The sequence below is a fragment of the Lagopus muta genome, chromosome Z (genome assembly GCF_023343835.1).
Source record: "Lagopus muta isolate bLagMut1 chromosome Z, bLagMut1 primary, whole genome shotgun sequence".
In the NCBI taxonomy this organism is placed as follows: Eukaryota; Metazoa; Chordata; class Aves; order Galliformes; family Phasianidae; genus Lagopus; species Lagopus muta.
In genome coordinates this window covers 54,812,156-54,830,727 of record NC_064472.1, presented here as the reverse complement: position 1 = coordinate 54,830,727, position 18,572 = coordinate 54,812,156, and the positions used below count along the sequence as shown (strand labels likewise).

General features: G+C 39.4%; 1 protein-coding gene across 1 annotated transcript; it reads left to right on the top strand.

The window, feature by feature from the left end:
• Positions 1-1,735: 1,735 nt before the first annotated feature.
• TMEM38B (transmembrane protein 38B) lies at positions 1,736-14,412 on the top strand. Its single transcript, XM_048931074.1, has 6 exons — positions 1,736-2,349; positions 4,237-4,393; positions 8,300-8,484; positions 9,524-9,611; positions 10,778-10,895; positions 11,914-14,412. The coding sequence occupies exons 1-6, from the start codon at positions 2,244-2,246 to the stop codon at positions 12,121-12,123; spliced, it is 864 nt and encodes a 287-aa protein (XP_048787031.1). The 5' UTR covers positions 1,736-2,243; the 3' UTR covers positions 12,124-14,412.
• The last annotated feature ends 4,160 nt before the right edge of the window (positions 14,413-18,572 follow it).

The following is an 18,572-nucleotide window of genomic DNA, read 5'->3' as shown; positions in this document are numbered from 1 at the left end:
TAAGAAACACAACACTAAATAAGCATATTCCATATACAGCATTAACTTCAGAAGCAGGAAACCAGATCGTGCTTCCAAGCTAGGAACACAGACCTTCTCTTCGAAAATTATACCACCATAATTGCCAAAGGAAATGAATACAACATTATTAATAGGGTATGAATACTCTAGTTCAGATTCTCCATGGCTTTTGTAAGATGTACAGAATAACAACTAACTAATCTCATGCTCTACAAAGACTAAAGATGTGGATTTGAATTCACTTTGAAACCAGTTTTCTTCACCACTTCACTCTGCTACTGCCCAGTGTTACCTAATGGTTTTAGCTTTGATTGGAATGGACTAATAACAACTGTCTGTCCAGGATCAGTTATAACATGAAGCAAGGCAGCTGTCAAGAACAGCAGACAAGCATGTGACACCTCAGACTTTCACAGCTGTTTTGGAAGTAGAAATGTGGTAACTTCATAAATAGCTAGAATGTTTTCTGAAGAAAATTCAGAAAACATCCGTATTAATTTATCATTATTGTACTGGAAAAAAAAGCCAACATACTTCTGCAAAAAAAAAAAACCCAAAAAACTTTGGCATATGTGGATGCAGAGCTACTGCTTTTTTTTTTTCTTTGTTGTTGCTGTTTATTCTTATTCTTATTCTTATTCTTATTCTTATTCTTATTCTTATTCTTATTCTTATTATGTTGAGATTTACACCTCATGCACCATGGAATCCCAATGGTATCTTGGACTCCATCACAAGAGAGGTGGCCAGCAGGGACAGGGAGGTGATTGTCTCTCTCTACTCTGCCCTTGTGAAGCTCATTTGGAGTATTGCGTGCAGGTCTGGGGCTTCCAGTACAAGAGAGGACGTGGAGCTGTTGGAGAGGGTGCAAAGGAGCACCACTAAGATGATTAGAGGGCTGGAGCACCTGCCCTGCAAAGAGGGTGCTGAGCCTGTTTAGCCTGGAGAAGAGAAGGCTTTGAGGAGACCTCACTGTGGCCTTCCAGTATTTAAAAGGGGATTATAAAAAGGAGGGGAATCAACTTTTTACAAGGGTAGACACTGATACGACAAAGGGGAGTGGTTTTAAGCTCAAGGAAGGAAGCCTTACATTGGATGCAAGGGTATAGTTCTTCACAGAGTGGTGAGGTGCTGGAACAGGCTGCTCAGAGAGGTTGTGGATGCCCCATCCATGGAGGTGTTCAAGGCCAGATTGGATGGGGCCCTGGGCAGCCTGGTCTAGTACCAGATCTGGAGGTTGGCAGCCCTTCCAGTGGCAGGAGGGTTGGAAATTGATGATCTTGGGGTCCCTTCCAACTCAAGCCATTCTATGATTCAATGAACACAGTAGAATACTCATCAGCCCATTTTAAAATTTCTTATAAACACAATATTCCTTTTATCACCTCACCCACAAGAAATGAGGGGAGATCTCCTAGTTTAAAATCAAAAAAACACTAAGCCAATGTTTTACTAATACACAGAGTGTAACTAGCTTATAAACTAATGCCATCTTGTTATACTGACAGCAGAACCCCCAGCAGAGGATGCCATGTACTTGAGGACCTGAGTAATTCAGGCGCTGCTGCTGCCAGAGGTGCGGCATGAAAAGATGAGTAGGTGTGCTACCATTTCAGAACAGCTGAGTTTATTTACGTGAAGGGCAGGCACAGCAGCACGCATGTCTGCGGTGTAAACATTGCCACCACGCACGTGTCGCTGGCCCACATTTTTTTTCACGTCACCCAATTTTTGTTGCGGTCGTTGCCGAACATTAGGCTCTCGTTGATCCCACCTGCTGGTAACGAGGCCGGTGCCGCTCTGTGGCATGAAGCAGTACTGCAAGGAGCAGAAATGGTACGGCAACTTCCACAGCTTGTGGGCAGAACACCCTGCCAGGAAACCCTCTGCTGCTGCATAGGAACACGTCAGCACTCAGCGGGAGACAAAACCATACCGACCCGCTTTCCGCCAGAGGATGCAGCTACTAATGTATCACCTCCTGTCAGCTGTGGAAAGCAGTATGCTGCTCTAGAAAATAACTGGTTTTCATGCCTGCGCTCAAGCAAAGAAAGAAAGAAACCGAGAGCAAATAAAGTTGAATCGGAAAGCAGCGAGCTCACAGACGGACGTCCCTCCCGCCCCCCGCCCCCCAGCTGGGATCAGACCCGGCCCAGCGCACCGCCGCTCCGCCCTCCGACGGCTCCCGGCGAGGGCCACGCTTCTCGCAAGCGCCCGCCGCCATGGAGCTGGAGCAGGTGCCGCTGCTCTTCTCCCGCCTGCCCATGTTCCCCTTCTTCGACCTGGCGCACTACATGGCCTCCATCATGGCGCTGAAGGAGCAGCGGGGTGAGCGGCGCGGGTTCGCGGGGAGCGGGGCGGGTCGCGCTGTGCCCCCGCATGGGAGAGGCGTCCCACGGCGGTCTGTGTGGCGCACGTCGGGACGACGCTTCAGCCTCTGCTTGCGCTTTTCCAGCACATCGCCTTCACTGTCACTGTTATCCCCAGATCCCCCTTCTCCTTGTCCTAAGCATAGAGACCGCCTTGTGTTAGCGTAGCCACCTGTGGAGTTACTTCGGGCTGATAACCGTGCAGGAAACGGATCTGGCGTTGTGGACTGTGGAGCGGACTGGGAGCTGCAGCGCTCTGTTTGCTTACTGAGAGCTGATTGTTAGGTCACTTGTGAAGCGTGTCTAGGTGAATGTTTACTTCCTGCTGCGTAAGTGCACTTAACAGGCAGTGAAGGCCAACCTAAAGTGCTGGCATCTTCACCACGGCTTGTTGCTACGGCTGAAGTTGTTTCTGGGTGCTGACACGCAACACTTCAGTACATTTCTGCACCTTTCTATCTAAGGAGCTGTCTACCTAAAGGTGGTTAAAATGCATTGCCTTTAGACTTTCTTTTGGAATCAACACCCATGAGAGGAGTTGAGCAGTAGGAGTTGCTCTGCAGTGCTGTGCTGAATGTAGTGTAGCTTCAGTGGGACATAACCTCAGGACAGCAAAAGTGATGGTTTGTGCTTTTTTTAAATTTAATTTTCAACCTTGTAGCTGTAAAGTTCAGAGCTTTTGAGTATACCCTAATACTCAGAATTAATAACAGTAATTACAGTGACTGCATGCTGGTTTAATGCTTGCTTGCAGACAGTTTGAATATTATGCCACAGAATGATTAAGGTTGGAAAAGACCTCCAAGATGTTCACGTCCAACCACCAACGCTTCCCACCATGCCCATCAACTATATCCCTCAGTGCCATGTCCACACGGTTCTTGAGCACGTCCAGGGATGGTGACTCCATCACCTCCCTGGGCAGCCTGTGCCACTGCAGCACTGCTCTGTGTGTTCTCAGAAATTCAGTTATTCTCTTCCACACATGGATAATTGGGTAGTGATTAAGTGTCTGTTGGCACAGGAAGCATGTAGTCATGTCACAGCTAAGTTTGTTTATCTCAGTTGGCATTTCATTAAATTACTAACTGCTAAACACCAGATTAGGTGTATTTTTATGATGGATGTGCACGTACTAACTGGGAATTTTCCCAGTCTTTCTAGCTAGATTTTCTTCCTCTCTTGTGAGTACTGATGAACTCTAGCAGAGACAACCAGTATGTTGCTTTGTGCATCAATTAAGCTAAGATTTCTTGCTCAGTACATTTGGGGTTGCTTAACTAACTGCTTGTAAGTCCAGATGGTAAGTTTGGGGTCATATTTTCTTGGAGGAGGTAGAAGGAAAGGGGAACAGAAGAAAACAGAAATTGAGGATTGTGGAAATGCAGCGTTTGGAAGGAACGGGCTAGCTTTGGTCTTGAAAGTCTTCTGATATGGGATCCAAGTTATGTGAGGAGAACTAATGCTTTTGGCACCCTTTTTCTAAATCTTAGAAAAATTTGGCTTAAGTCTGGCTTTAGCCTAATTCACAGTATGTACAGTTCAACTGGAATGCTGGGAAAACTTTTCTAGAAATGCTTCTAGTAGTTAGGCTGAACCAACCCACAAAAAATGCTGAGAGAACACTGCGTCGTTTTTCACTTTTATAGATAGTGTACACTTCACGTTGTAGAAAGTTTGCATTTAGCAAAGACTTCTCCTGTGAAGGCCTGCAGATTTGTGTGCGGTTTTTCGTGATCCAAAGGAAGCGTGCAAGACTGTGTGTCTTAAAAAATACTGTCTTTTAAAATGTAACGCGATTTTCAAGTGTTTGCTTCTGTTTACATATCTTTTCTCTTTGCTTTAGGAGCTGTGGAAGTGTCAATCCGCAGTCCAGTTGCTTGCTGGTTTAGTGCTATGCTTTGCTGCTTTGGTGGATCTGTTTTGTCTTCCTTGATGCTTGGAGAACCTCCAGTAGCATTTTTGGCAAAGACCATAAATATTCTACTGGCATCTTCAGTCTGGTAAGCAGCCACAATTGAGTCACGTGAGTGTATTCTGAGGAAGCTGTACTTTGACTGTAAATAGTAAGATTATATCATCAAGCTTAACTTAGAAATATCATGAATTTAGATGCTCTCTCTTCACCAGAGAAGTCACTGCAGCAAAACAGCTGGTTTGAACCCTTTCTGTAGAAATGAAATGTTCAAAAAGAGCAACTCTTACAAATTGCTTTATAACTAAGTCACTACATTTTCCTTATATTTTTATGGTGTTCCTTGTCAAACAGATTATCCAGAGTAAAATAGACTTAAGTTATTGCTTTCCTGGATACGGAGAGGTCATAAATGCCATCTGGTATTTTCAGTGGTAACTTCTGAAGACCAGAACATGACTGAAATAAAGTTCTTGAACTTTTTTCAGCTGGGGAGCTAAGACATGGATATTCTTTTTTCTCTTCCAGTGTCTTCTTTCTGACTTTTTTTTTTTCTGTCTTTTGCCCTTTCCCATATTGCTTTCCTAAAAGGATGGGGTTATAGTGAAAGCCAATAGAGAGCTGAATGGGAAGTCAGGTATGTGAGCATGGCAGTAATTTGGCCTGTTTTGGAGTTTGTAAATAGTACTGGAGTTATTTTCATGTGAAGGTACCCTGCAGTGGAAGTCAGTTGTTTGAAAGATCAGTTTGTTGCTCTGATCTTGAAAGGAATCCTCAAATTTAACAAAATTTGGAGCAGCAGTGGATTCCTATTTTACAGGAGTATTAGCTGCTTGAAATCCTTCCTTCTTGCCTCTTAAGTTTTACAATTGCAAACCATAGAAATGAAAATAAGTGTTTACATCTGCATGAGTGTTCTGTGTTAGTCTTCTGGTTTGTAGTGGAAGATGCAGACAAATTTAAGCAAATCAGTGAGATGAATAGCCTACAATTAAATGTGTATTGATAAAATATTTACAGAATCAGCTTCTGGTTTATATTAGACAGTTTTAACAAATAATACTTGAGTTAGGAGGTGTCTTATTCCCAGGTGGGACAAAATGGTTTCATTCAGTGTCTGGTATGGTGCTGTGGCTCGGTTCTAGGAGAAAAGCAATGTTGATAATACACTGATGGTTGTAGTTGCTGCTAAGCAGTGTTGTACAGAGCCAAGAATCTTCACAGCAAAGGTCCCAAGGAGCTGCGTTGTCCCAGTTCCTCCAGCAAGCTCTGTGGCTGCTCCCACTGTTACAATGGACCCTGTGGCCGCTCCAGCTCCTGTAACAGGTCCTGCAGTTGCTCTGACTCCCTTGTGACAGACTCTGCAGTTACTATAGCCCTTCTGACAGGCCCTGCAGGTGTTGTGATCCTCACAGCCAGCCCTGTAGTCACTCCAATCCCTGTGAGAAGCCCCATGTTGGGTGCCAAATGAGCTGTTGTGGTTTAACCTGGCAGGTGGCTCAGCACCACGTACTCAATCCCTTTCTTACCAGTGGGATGGGGGAAAGGCTAGAGAAAAACAAAGTAGAACTTGTGGGTTGAGGTAAAACTGTTCACTAAGATAGAGAAAAGGAAAAGAGTAATAATTATAACAACAACAATAAAAAGTATGTATGTATATATGAATATAGGTAACAGGTGATGTGCAAGCGTTTGCTTACCACCCCCTTACTGCTATCCAGCTAGACCCTGAACAGGGGAAGAGAGTGAGATGAACTCCCATGGCCTTCAAAACTCCTTGATGTCATATGGTATGGAATATCCCTTTGGTCAGTTTAAGTCAGCTGTCCTGATTCAGTTCCCTCCCACCTCCTTGGGGCCTTCACTGTCAATGGCTTTGGCTCTGTACAACACTGCTTAGTAGCATCTCTAAACATCACTGTGTTATTAACATTATTTTTCTCCTAGAACCAAAACATAGCATCATACCATACTCTCTAGAAAAAAATTCTGTCACAGCTGAAACTCAGACAGGACAAGTAAAGAGAACGTAACTTTCGTTTGATGTGGACAAATGTGGCATGCTGAAATAAAATGAGGTTTTAATGAGAACCAGTGAATGTTATAAAACTTCTTAAGGTTTTAGTTTTGAGTTCTCTCTTCATTAGTATAATAACTTGAATTCTTGATCTCAAGACACATGAAGCAAAATTCCCCAGATCACACATAAAACTGGAAAATGAAAGGGGTTGTGCTAGGCTCAAGAAATGCTCCTAAATAGACTGTAGGACAGCGACATCTACTGTTAGCAAGCTTTACTAACAGAAGTTAGAGGCAGAAATGGGGCGGAGTAGTAGTGCAATTTGAATTCAATCCAGTTATCTATGCTTTGATGTCATAAACACTCGTTTTGCAATTGTAAATTAATTCTGGTTAGTGTTGTGTATTGATTACATGGCTTAAATGGCTATTTGCAGTAGCCACCAAAATGCATACTCTGTATACATCTATGACATACCAACTGAAGTTTGGTTGCTGCAGAGGCAATTGAATTTGCCATAGGAGATAAAGGAAGAAATTTAAGCAATTGAAAACAGTGCTAGAACTAACAGAGTAGGAGCAATAGTTAGCTATTACTGTAAATTCCAATAGCTTCCATGTATTTGAGAAAAAGGCTATTGTATGCTTCAGTCTGGGAGGTCTTAAAGAGAAAAAGCTTTATATGTTTTCAGTGATACTGAAAACTCTAGATACTTAGTACACTGCAGCAAAAAGAAATGCATAAATTGTGCTTTCCTATAGAGCATCATGGCATTCTGCTGTTAAGGATAGGCATTATTTCTGGAAAAACACCTAAGTGTTCTCATACTTTCTAATCTCAAACCAAGAAACATGACTGACTCTTCCTGGCTCTGGTGTGTGATAGTTGTTTTGATGGAGTGAACTAGAGAAAGAGATGCACATCTCTACCTTGCTGCCTGAGAGAACTGGGAAAAGATACAGCCTTTGTACTTGGTAGACTAGATTGAGCTCAGAAGCCTAAACCAAGAGGCAGGTATTTCTTTCAGAAAAATGAAGATGTAATCTTCTGTCTTTTACAGGTTGTCTCTGCTTTCACTTCATTATTTCTGCTTTATTTCTATTCTGATATAGATGCTTATGTTTTTTGTTTTTGTTTTTTTTTTTTTTTTAAACTTAGAGGAGACCTTGACTGTCTGCTTAAGAATTAAAATATGGTTATGATTGAGGAGATAAAGTAAAACATCACATAATCTAAACACAATTTACTGTCAATTTAGGATTTCATTGTTAAGTATCTTTATTTTATTTTGAAAACAACCTGATTTAAAAAAAAAAAACATTAAATTTAAGGTATACCTTCAGTTGTTTTGTTAACACTTTGAAGAAAGAAATGTACTTGTGACTGGAAAGCTGGGAAAACTAGAATCAGTGGTTACTAAGATGTGAAATGGGTTTGAAAATAGCTGTGCATTTTGTCTGGCGTGATACTAACTAGTGGAGGCATTCTTGCTGCAATTATGTAATTCCATACAACTTTCAGAGGGAAGCATACTGTCAGCGCATAATTTATCACCTTGTCTTACTTCTGGGGGTAAAAAAAACAAAAACAAAGTCAGACAGCAATTTAATAATTTGAATAATCTAAATATGGTATGTAAACTATGGAACCATTGCTGAAAGAAGTTTCAAGAGCTGGACTTGATGATTCATGTGGGTTCCTTCCAACTTGGAATATTCTGTGAAAATTTAAAGCTCCTTCTGATTACTTTAAGGGATTCTCAGCTGGGATAGTGAGGCAACAACGATAGTAATGTTTCATGATTCGGTAGAAGAGCTCAAACGCATTTCAGATTCATTCTAATATCTGCAGTATAAGAAACTGAGCTGTGAGTAGTGTATCAAGTTTTGCTAGTCACATTCAAGGAATATCTAGTGAATTTGTTAGCAGAAATATCTGAACACTGGTAACAGATTTTCTCAATATGATTTTCAGGTATCTTGTGTTTTATTGCCCACAAGACAAATTCTACCAGTGCTTTGCGTTTCTGCCTCTTCGGCTTCTGGTTGCAGGAATGAAAGAAGTGACTAGGACTTGGAAAATAGTGGCTGGCGTTGCGCATGCAGACAGTCATTTTGAAGATGCCTGGCTTGTCATGATAGCTGTGGGCTGGGCCAGAGGTAACATGCATAACATCTTCTTCTGATGAGCTATGATATTTTGGAGTGGTATTTAAATACCTAGCCCTTCAGCATAACTCTAGCACTGTTTCTTGCTGTGATGAATATGATAGTCCTAATACAGCCTGTTATCCCCCCAAGGGAGAAGTCTGTGCAGCAGCTTTTCTGCCTGGATAAGGGTGACACTGAATGACTTTGAGGGAAGTTCATCTTATCCTTTCAGAAGGTCTTGTGAGGACTTCTGGGATGGGCAGTTGGTGGCAATGAGGAAGTAGATCTCCTGCTGTCACTAACCTTTCCAAAAGCATGTGTCCTCCGAAATGTTTTCCTTACACGTGGCTGAAGAAGACAGGTTGTCTTAGCTTTTTTTATTGCTAACGTGAGCTTATTTTAAACACAGGAATTACCTTTCTAGACTGCATGCTGTCTGGAATCTACCTTCCTAACAGCTATATTTATAGTGACAAAGTAAGAACCGCTTCAGGTTGTAGTGCTGCAGATCTTGAATCTGTTTGCTTAACGCTGCTGGGCTTTGGGAAACAACATGTGTTCATATGAAGATCTGTCTGTTGTATAACTCTTTCAGTTGATGATACAGATCAGTTTTACTGGCCAGAATTTCTAATACCTGGTTATGTTTTGCCTCTCTGTAATATAAAACACACATCCATCTTCTGTTGTGGAAGATTCTCCTGTTTTGTACTCACATTCTCCGTACTTAGTTGCTAACAAGAATGGAATAGCATAAGCTTCTGTAGCGATTTACTTTATCAGGTTAGGCACTTGTTTGCAGTGATCAGTGTGTCATTTCCGATTGCTGTGTAAGGGTGAACCTGGCGTTCTTCCTAACTGAAGCCCTGAACTTTCCTTTTGGTCACTCAAGTCATGCACATATGAAAGATTGGATTAACCTCTTTAAGTCTGAGCTTTGGGTGCCATATTTGGTGCCTGGTTTAAGAAGTTTTGCTGGAGCAACAGTAGGCTGTGCAGCAGCGGTAGCATGCCAGTGAAGGCTTACTGTTAATCTTTGGAATTTCAGGAGCTGGTAGTGGTCTAATCTCCAACTTCGAGCAGTTGGTGAGAGGAGTGTGGAAACCTGAAACCAATGAACTACTGAAGATGTCCTAGTAAGTTTTTTAAAAACAAATGCAATGTGTTAACTGCTGTTTTAATAACTTCCTGTATTGACACTTCACATTTAAAAATACAGGAAAAAAAAAAAGAAAATGAAACCCAAAGTGAAACGTTTATAATAGATGGTTGGTATTTATCTTGTGAAAGATTGGTTGTTGATCTTATGTAATTTTAGCTATCTTTTGGTCATTTGGGGTTTGCAGTGCAAGAATACCAAATAGGAAGAAGTCAATATGATGGCTAAACAGTGGTTGGAAATTGTTGGAAAACATTACGGAGGAGCACAGCCTTCAGTCCAAAATGAAAAGTACCACAAATACATGAGTAAAGTCTGTGGTGTTAGTGCACATTCTGAACATCAGCAATATGGCTTCCTTTGAACATTCTTACTTTCTCTGCCAGCACTTTTTCCACTGAAGATTCTGATTATTTGAGAAGGTGCAAACTGGTTATTCATTATAGCAAAAATGTAGGATGACTTCATTTGACCGAAAGTTCTCATGTTTTCTGACTGCATACATGTCAGCTCAAGTACCATCATGAGGAAGGTAGATTAAAGATGTAAATCTTTCTGTGTTGCAAGTCAACACAGCTATGTTGACAAAACTTGGTAACAAAGGCCTATATCAAGCCAACTGTCAGCTGATCACAACTGTAGAACTGGTGGAGTGTCACAGTGGAATGAGACTTGAATAAGGTCACTCTTTGACACCTGTGACAACTGCTTGGAATAACTAATTCCTAATATAGGGGAGGAATATGTTTTTAAGTCAAATCTGAGTAATAAAGATTTGTAATTTATCTGTTCAGTAAAGTACATGTTGAGAAGAGGAAAAGGAGCAACTTAGTATGTAGAATCTAAATAGAAGCATTAGGATGTATTTTAATTTGAGGAGTATTTGTGAAGTAGAAATTTATTGGCTGTATAAATCAATGTTGCACTTGATGCTTGTCTATAATGCAGCAAGCATAATAATATTGTATGAAATGAAAGTCATAGTTTAATAACATTGTGGTTTTTTACTATGTCACTGCAAGTATTTGTCTCTTTTATTTAGAAATAATTGTTGTGCATGTTGAGAATATTTGTTTTCCAGGCCATGAAATTTGTCAGAGTAGTGTAGGAAAGAGAAATTAACATTGTTTGTTTAATTTGCAGTCCTGTGAAGGTAACTTTGATAGGAGCAGTTCTCTTCACTCTGCAGCACAGCCAGTACTTGCCAATCGCAAGACACAACCTTATGTTTCTATACACCATCTTTCTTGTAGTTTCCAAGGTAAGAATCTGAAGGTGTTGCAAATAACTGATTTTAAAAAATACCTTTTTTCAGTCCTCGAACATTATGCTGCAAGTTATAAAGCTTGCTTCTAGGAGGGGTGGATGGCTTCTGCAGAAGTCTTGAAGCTGTTTAGTCTTGCTTATATGAACAGAAGACCTATTCTCATACTGTTCAGCATATGGAGTGAGGTGGAATCATGAATTTTGGCTTCCAAGAGTTGGCATGGTAGCCTTTTATTAACACAAACTCAAACAAAGTTGGTGTTTGTGGAAAGAAACACTCCTCTGCCTTTTGCTAGCTGCTGAATGCTTGCCTTATACGTGCAGTCATCTATGGGTTTGCAAAAGAAACTAAATAGGTTTTAGTTTGTATGTGCATGTCACATATTATTACAATGCTGTAAAAACAATGCAGTTAATACATTAAAGGTAAATAATAGTATTTTCTTACACAGCATCACTTAATTTCGGTCCTTGACGCACTTAGTATTGTTCATTTCTAGGATGATGCTTGTCTTCAGGATTATTAGCTAATAAGAAATGGGTAGCCTGTGTGTTAGCAGAAGTCTAGCAATTTTAAGAGCTTCCGAGCTGCTGTTGAATAGACTAGAGAGCAAAATGTTTGTTGTCAGTCTCACTTTTGTGAAGTAGTAGACAAGTTCATTTCTGAGGAAGTTGCTTTAGGGAGACAAGACTTCAAACTAATGCTCACAGCTCTTCACCTAAACAAATGAAGGCCTTGTTGTATGATACCAATAAAGGTTTACTCTTAGGATGATTTTAGTAAATCTATGTAGCGTTACGTAGCTTTAGATAGCTACAAAAAGTGTAGGTCAGAAAGGGAAATATTTGCTGATGATTTCAAGCTATAGTGGGCATGTTTCTGTTCTTGATGGCATGGACTCTTAGTGCTCAGTTTGCAAGTTGGAAGTGCCATACATTGGTTTATCACGGAACTTTTTTTCAACTACTGTGAAGTCATTAAAACTTACAGTGCAACTTGACTGTTCTCATAGGTAACAATGATGTTGACAAGATCTACAGCTTCTCCATTTGCTCCCATTGAGTCTGCATTGAGCCATATGTTCTTTGGCTTGCAAAAACCACCACCCAAAGTGAAGGGTGAAGGTGCTTCATCTTCCAATGGCTCTTCAGTCTGTGACCAGTCGTCCTCAGAGCAGCCCCGTGATGGTGTTAAGAAGAGACAGGCAAAGAAAACAGAATAAGTAGCTTACAATACATGACAACCTGTGAAAATGTTTATGTTTTAGATGAGGCTGATTGAATTTTATTTTTTTTTAATGTACGTGAGATGAGATTAAGGCTGTATGATATGTTGTTGTTTGCCTTCAGAATCTGTATGGTATGCTTTTGGAATGTATTCAGATGTCTAGGTGCACACGTTGGATTTCTAAGTCTAGAAGTTCACATTTTTATAGTGCTTTTAAGTTCGATAATTTTTGTATTTATTAATAGCTTTAAATTCTTAGATGCTAAAATAACTTTCAAAACATGACAGTTACTTTTTTTTTTCTGGTATATCACATGATTCACCTCTCTTTTTACTTCTTGATTCTCACGTTTCCTTTGGATACCCACACTTGCGCTGCCAAGTGTTCACAGCACAGTGTCCCAAGTAGGAAAGCCTGATTAAGGCTTAATCACGTTGCACTGTAAAACTATGAAAAAGTACCACATAATGCCTTTAATAACAAAAATAATGGAATTCTGTTTTAATTCCCACTACTCTGGTTTAGATTTCCGTCATTTACTTAAGTCAGTATTTTTTGCATTGTTTGTATTTTTCAAAATAAAAATTATCTGGCACTTTTAAAAATCTTTACAGTTAGGAATTGTAAGCTCACAATACTGAAATGCTTCTTTTGATGTTTTTTGTAAATTTTTGAATATTTAGCTATCTTCTGTGCAACGTGTGATTTATTTATTTTTTTTTTTTATGTTGTTTCTAGCATCTTTCAATTTGGGATGAGACATCTCTTTGCCTGCACTTTTAGCTAGGCACAAGTTTATCTTTTCAAAGTCAAACATTCAAACTTTTTTTTTTTTTTAAAGAAAGAACACTGGACAGTACGTATGCCTTGTTTATCACAAGTTATGCCCTGTTATACATGCTGTTAATACACACAGATACTATTGTCTAGCAGTTACCTCTGGTGCTATTGAGTTACTGCCAAAAGCACTGAAAGTCTATATTAATGTTTGTTGCTATTTGCTGCATCCTGCTCATTGCATCTTTTTGCAGACAGTATGGAGCAGTTTTTTACTTCAGAACCAAGGTCTCACAGATCTTGCATTTTGTAAGATTCTAATGTTTTCACAGAAGTCTTCAATTTGATGTGCCATTTTTAGTACACATTAAACAACTTTTACAGAATGAGACTCTTTGTCTTTGGAGAGTGCTGATTTGAAGAGAACTTTTGAATAAAAGGACAGTGGTTAATCTTTGTGCAGGAATGCCAAGGAGAATGTGGAGGAAGATGTGATTTGAAAAGGCAAAGTTCTAGTTCCAGGTACATATCTAAATTTAGAAAAAGCCATCGCCAGTGCTATACTTAAAAAAGAATCCATGAAATTTCTTATGCCTGTCAAGCTACATTTCCATGGTAGTGACCAAAGACACCGACCTCCTTAGTCTGGAATTCAACTGTATAGCAAATGTATGCTACCTCAAAAACAAAGTCAGGTATTCAACACAGAATAAAAAAGAATCCTGCTCTGCGGACAAAGTAGTAATGATGTTCTTACTGTTTTACAGTGAAAATCTATCCAGTTGAAAACACTTGGAGTCATGCTTGCAGGGTGTCTTAGGTTTTTGGTGTTAGGACTCATGGATATACAAGTAAGCTTGGAGCAGCCAACTTTCTGCTTAATAATCAACTAGTTTATTTAGTAATATCAGCAAAAGTTGTTGTCTACAGTTATTAAGACTTCTGGATGGATTCTTTAATCTAATTGAATTGTGATAAGAAATTACACAGCTGTGAAGTGCTCTCTGATAACTAGCTACTCTTATCCCAAAGAAATGTGAAAATACACTTAGACTAATTCTCTTAGCAAGTTTGCAATTCGAACAAAAATATGTGGCTTTGTATTCTCTCTGCACTTAACTACAATACTACAAAAATAGGTTTTCTTCTGTTTTACTGAATATTTCAAGGCAGATATGAAACATAATGTATTGTGTATTATTAGGAGAAGGAACATATGTTATGCTGAAGGAAATTCTGTGATAAGCGCCTTGAAAACAAACCTTCATGTTTAAAGATCTCAGAGGCTTTTCTGTAGAATGGGTGTTCAAAAGAACTCTGCATTGAGTTACATGCAAGCACTATGGGGGATTATTAAGCTATTTTCTAGTCTAATAATTGTTTTGTTTTTGTTGTTTTTTTAATATAAAAAGATAAGTAGCTGCACATAGTTTAAGCTGAATTCCATGGGAGGTTTTAATACTGTGTATCCAGGATGCCTTAAATAAACACTTAACTATTTTCTGACTTTCTTGCTGGTGCTTCTGTGTCTCTGCTAAGTGTCCCATTGTGCGACTGGTAAGAAATCCTTTCAAATATTTTGTTTTGGGTAAAGAATGTCAGGCTTTTAAGAACTGCATATGTGAACTAGTAGCCTGTATCTAATTCTAGCACTAGTATGGTAAAATTAGAAATAGTTGCTTTATTCTTATATAAAGGCAGGCTTGAAAGAGTTCTTCCACCAGCTTACTCTGCACTGGTAAGGCCTGTGCCTGCTAATTCAGTGGCTGTTCTTGGTCTTCATTTCTCCTAAATATGCCCAGTTTCTATAACAAGAAGTATAAGAAGTGTAATTGATGAGCTGAAACAGTTACTTCATTTCCATCTTGATTCTTCAGTATACTATTAGGCAAGATAGAATTGCTGAAGAATTACAAACTTCTATCTTCTGTAGGAATATAAATTCACTTATCTTAAGGGCTGTGCTGGATCTCTATGTCTTCCAAAAAGCTAGACAGTGAATGAAAGCTTTACTCAATGAATGCTTTTCATTTTTCAGGGGAATCTTCGTTTATAAGGACTAAGCAAAGTCTTATAAAAAACAGCAACTGAGAAACAGCATTTGACATTAAAATGACAATTGAAAATGTGATCTAAATAGTACTTTACATTTGTTAAGATAAAACTGCCCCATTAAGCACTCAACATCCCTTTGTGAAATGTGTGAAATCGTCCGTCAAAGAACAGGTAAAATTAGTGAATGCTTACGTAGAATAATTCTCAGGCAATAACAGCCTGATGAACAGTGATCTGCAAGGGATTTTACCTGCAGTCAACAAGGAGAATATAATGATTAAAATGCCATACCAAAGAAAAAACTGCTGTGGCCAAGTCTGATAAACTAGTGCATGCTTAAATCCAATGTTAACTGCAGAGAATGAACAGATTCATTTGCTAATAAAATAAATACTTCTTTGAGTTGGAGCGTGCTGTCAAAGTGATTGAGAGAGCCTTACTGACTCTGTAAGCTGATAGTGCCAGTGGCCTCTAGTACCTAGGAGTGGACTTTAAAGGACAACTTTGTTGTCGCTGGGTGAAAGTTTGACATGCTTTCTGACACTGTTTACCATTACAGGTTATATATAAATTGGTAGAGCCACTTAATCAGTGTCACCTTCGGTTTGTCAATTGTTTCCTTCTGTGAAAGGTGACCACATCAAAGAGTTGAATACAGAGGTTAGATTTGATAGTCTTGGGTTTGGTTTGTTTTCTGGCTAAACGTGGAATAAAATCACTGAGAGATTTTTTGATCCAAACCTCCTTGATAAACATTCTGTTTTCTAGCAATTATATTATTAAATGGTCCTGGGATATGCTTTCAGTAAGATTTGTGTATGACTTTAAGATACTTAGAGGGAGATTGTTCTGAACAAGTTGAAGACATGAAGTTATGTGGTTCTTGTGTTGTCATAGCAGAATATCAGAAAAATCCAAGGTGAAAAAGTTAGTGTTGTATTCAAGAGAGTACACTCTCATGGCAACTCCCTCTCACAGTATGGATTTCTATCCTTCATAGTATGAAAACTTGTCCTATGAGTCACCTATCTTGCACCAGTGCTTGGTTCTGACTCTCCCACAGTGAGTTGTCCAGCAAATAAGGTGATTTTCCCTTGATGTTTGCATTCTAGTTTATAAATGCTTAAAACAGCAGGAGATGGGCTTAGAGCTTTTCCAGATTAAGTGAAAGACAAATATGAAGCATAGTAAGCTTCCTATTTTTCTAAGCAGCTGCTGTTGCATTAGTTGAGACATGTTCTTTTGCTTCAATCCAATTACCCCATATATTTTTAGGTCTCTTTAATTCAGTATAGCAGCTGAAAAGGGGGAGAGGTAACTCCACATGGTATGTTTAGCTCATTGCAGGCCTCACCAATGGTGAGTTTAGACTTCAGTCTGATAATTTAGACTTCATGTTCCCTAAGATTTCATTCCTATAATTAGGGTACCTTCCCCTTTAGCTAACACACATATGCTTTATTTTTATACTTCACTTTCTGGATTAAAAAGTTCAGGATCAATTAGATTCATATGGAGCCTTCTCCAAGCATAATTCAGATGTCTTGTAGCTGGCTTTGGATTAGAACTGTCTTGCCAAAAGAATAATTCCACTGAAATAAATGTATCAGTCACTTTTTCATTCCCTAATCTTTACCTAAAGCTTTTGCTTATTTCAGACTGAACGTGGGTATATTTGGCAGGAATCATAATCAGTTCAGAAGTTCAGAAGAAACTGAAACATGCAGGATCTTTAAGAAAAAAAAAAAGTATCTCCCACAGATGCCAAATGCTAAAGTGTTTACCGAATAGCAACAAAATTTCTTAAGTGCTAAAAGCCCACACTTAAGAAACACAGAGAAGAAACTCATTATTGGTATAGAGAGAAGTTGTTTTCCATGGACAGGAGAAAGAAGTTTCCAAAATTACATATTGCTGTATATATGTTTTTGTCCTCAAATGCAAGCTGACCAGAGTACAACAGAAATCAGCTTCAGAGCAAACTGAAACAAGCTGAAAGTACACCAGGAGTCAAAACCAGGGAATAACTCCCGGAGATGCTATGCAGCATGCTGTTACCACAGCAAGAAGAGAAAACTCAGGCTGCTATCATGAACTGACAGTATGGTTCTTTGTGCTAGTACAACCTTACAGTTGCTGACCCAAGAGCGGAGACTACATTTCTGAGCCTGTGGCTGGTTTATATGGATATCTGTGAAACCAGAGCATCAATGCTGTAAGGAAAAACAATGATTAAGGAGGTCAAGCTGGGTAAGACCCCTGGGGATATGTTCTCAGCATGAACTACAAGAACACAATCAGGCATTTCAAGTTACTAATGAGATGTGCTTCTGATATGTTTAAACAGTACTGATTTACTATTTTTTTAGCCCTGTAGTGTTAAGAACCAGGCTGAAATGATGTGGAGGAGAGTGGAATTATGTTTGAGCAGTTCATTAACATCAGAGAAATAGTGCACTGAACAAAATACTCTTAGTAAAATACATCCTTGCTTCTTGTCGTGCAGTAAAGTAGTCACGTCAGGCAATCCTACGGTGGGCAATATGGACCTTCTCCATGGGCATCAGACCACTGAAGCTACCAGATCTGTTATTAATGCTGAAAGAGCAAGAAAATTATTGAATGTCACCTGCACAAAGTCCTGACTCAGTAAATCAAGAGTGTTGGAGAAGAGAGAATATGGGCTACCACAAAGGTTTGTAAAATCCTGCGTGAGCAGGTGCACAGGGAAGGGTTTTCTCCTTGTACAGCAACAAGGCAACTGTAAGCAGAACTGCAGGTGATGCATTTGGAGCAAACAAATGGAAAAGACTATAGCTTTCTTGTGCAATGCATAATTAAGCTGTGGATTGCATAACTAGAGGTAGTTGTGCATGCCAGAAATAGGAATCAATTAAATATTGGTTCTGATTCAGGTAAGCCTCATCGTGTACTGTCAGGGAGAATATTATGGGTGCATTACACAGTGCATGCTTGACCTATTCTCAGCTATTTCTCTTGGCATCCACACTTGGCAGCCCCAGCTAGCCAGGGATGGATGCAGACAGACTCCTGCTAGCAAAAATTACACAGCTGAGGTTCTTCCATTTGAGAATTTAGAGAGAGCTGCACATCTGGAGCGTGAAGAATTAACTTCACCCTAGACAACCCACCTTCCAGGACTATGGTGTCTCCTCTACCATGCCAACAAAAGGCTACGGGTTAGAGAGACCTTTGGGCTGACCCTGCATTGCAGCAGCAATGCTTGAGTTTGCTTCTGAAAAGTGGGCCCTTGCCTTGTTAGTGTTTCCTCTCTTATAAAATAGAAGTCATTCTTTCGCCTCTGTGCAGTCAGCCTGTTATCTGTAGAATGCTTTCACGAGCTAAGATGAAAGCATATTCTAGATGCATGAATTATTACTTTTATTGTTGGGCATGGTTATTCTGTTGAGGCTTTTTTCCAGCTGAAAATGGATTTGACTGAAAGGAAATCTCCTTTTGCAAGAAAGCTTTACTGGTGGAAATTATTGTTAACTCTGGGTAGCATAGAAAACCAATGAATATTTTTCTTCTAAAAAAAATGGATTTTGTTTTTTGAAAACTGATTTTTCCAAAGTTTAAGTTTTGGATTT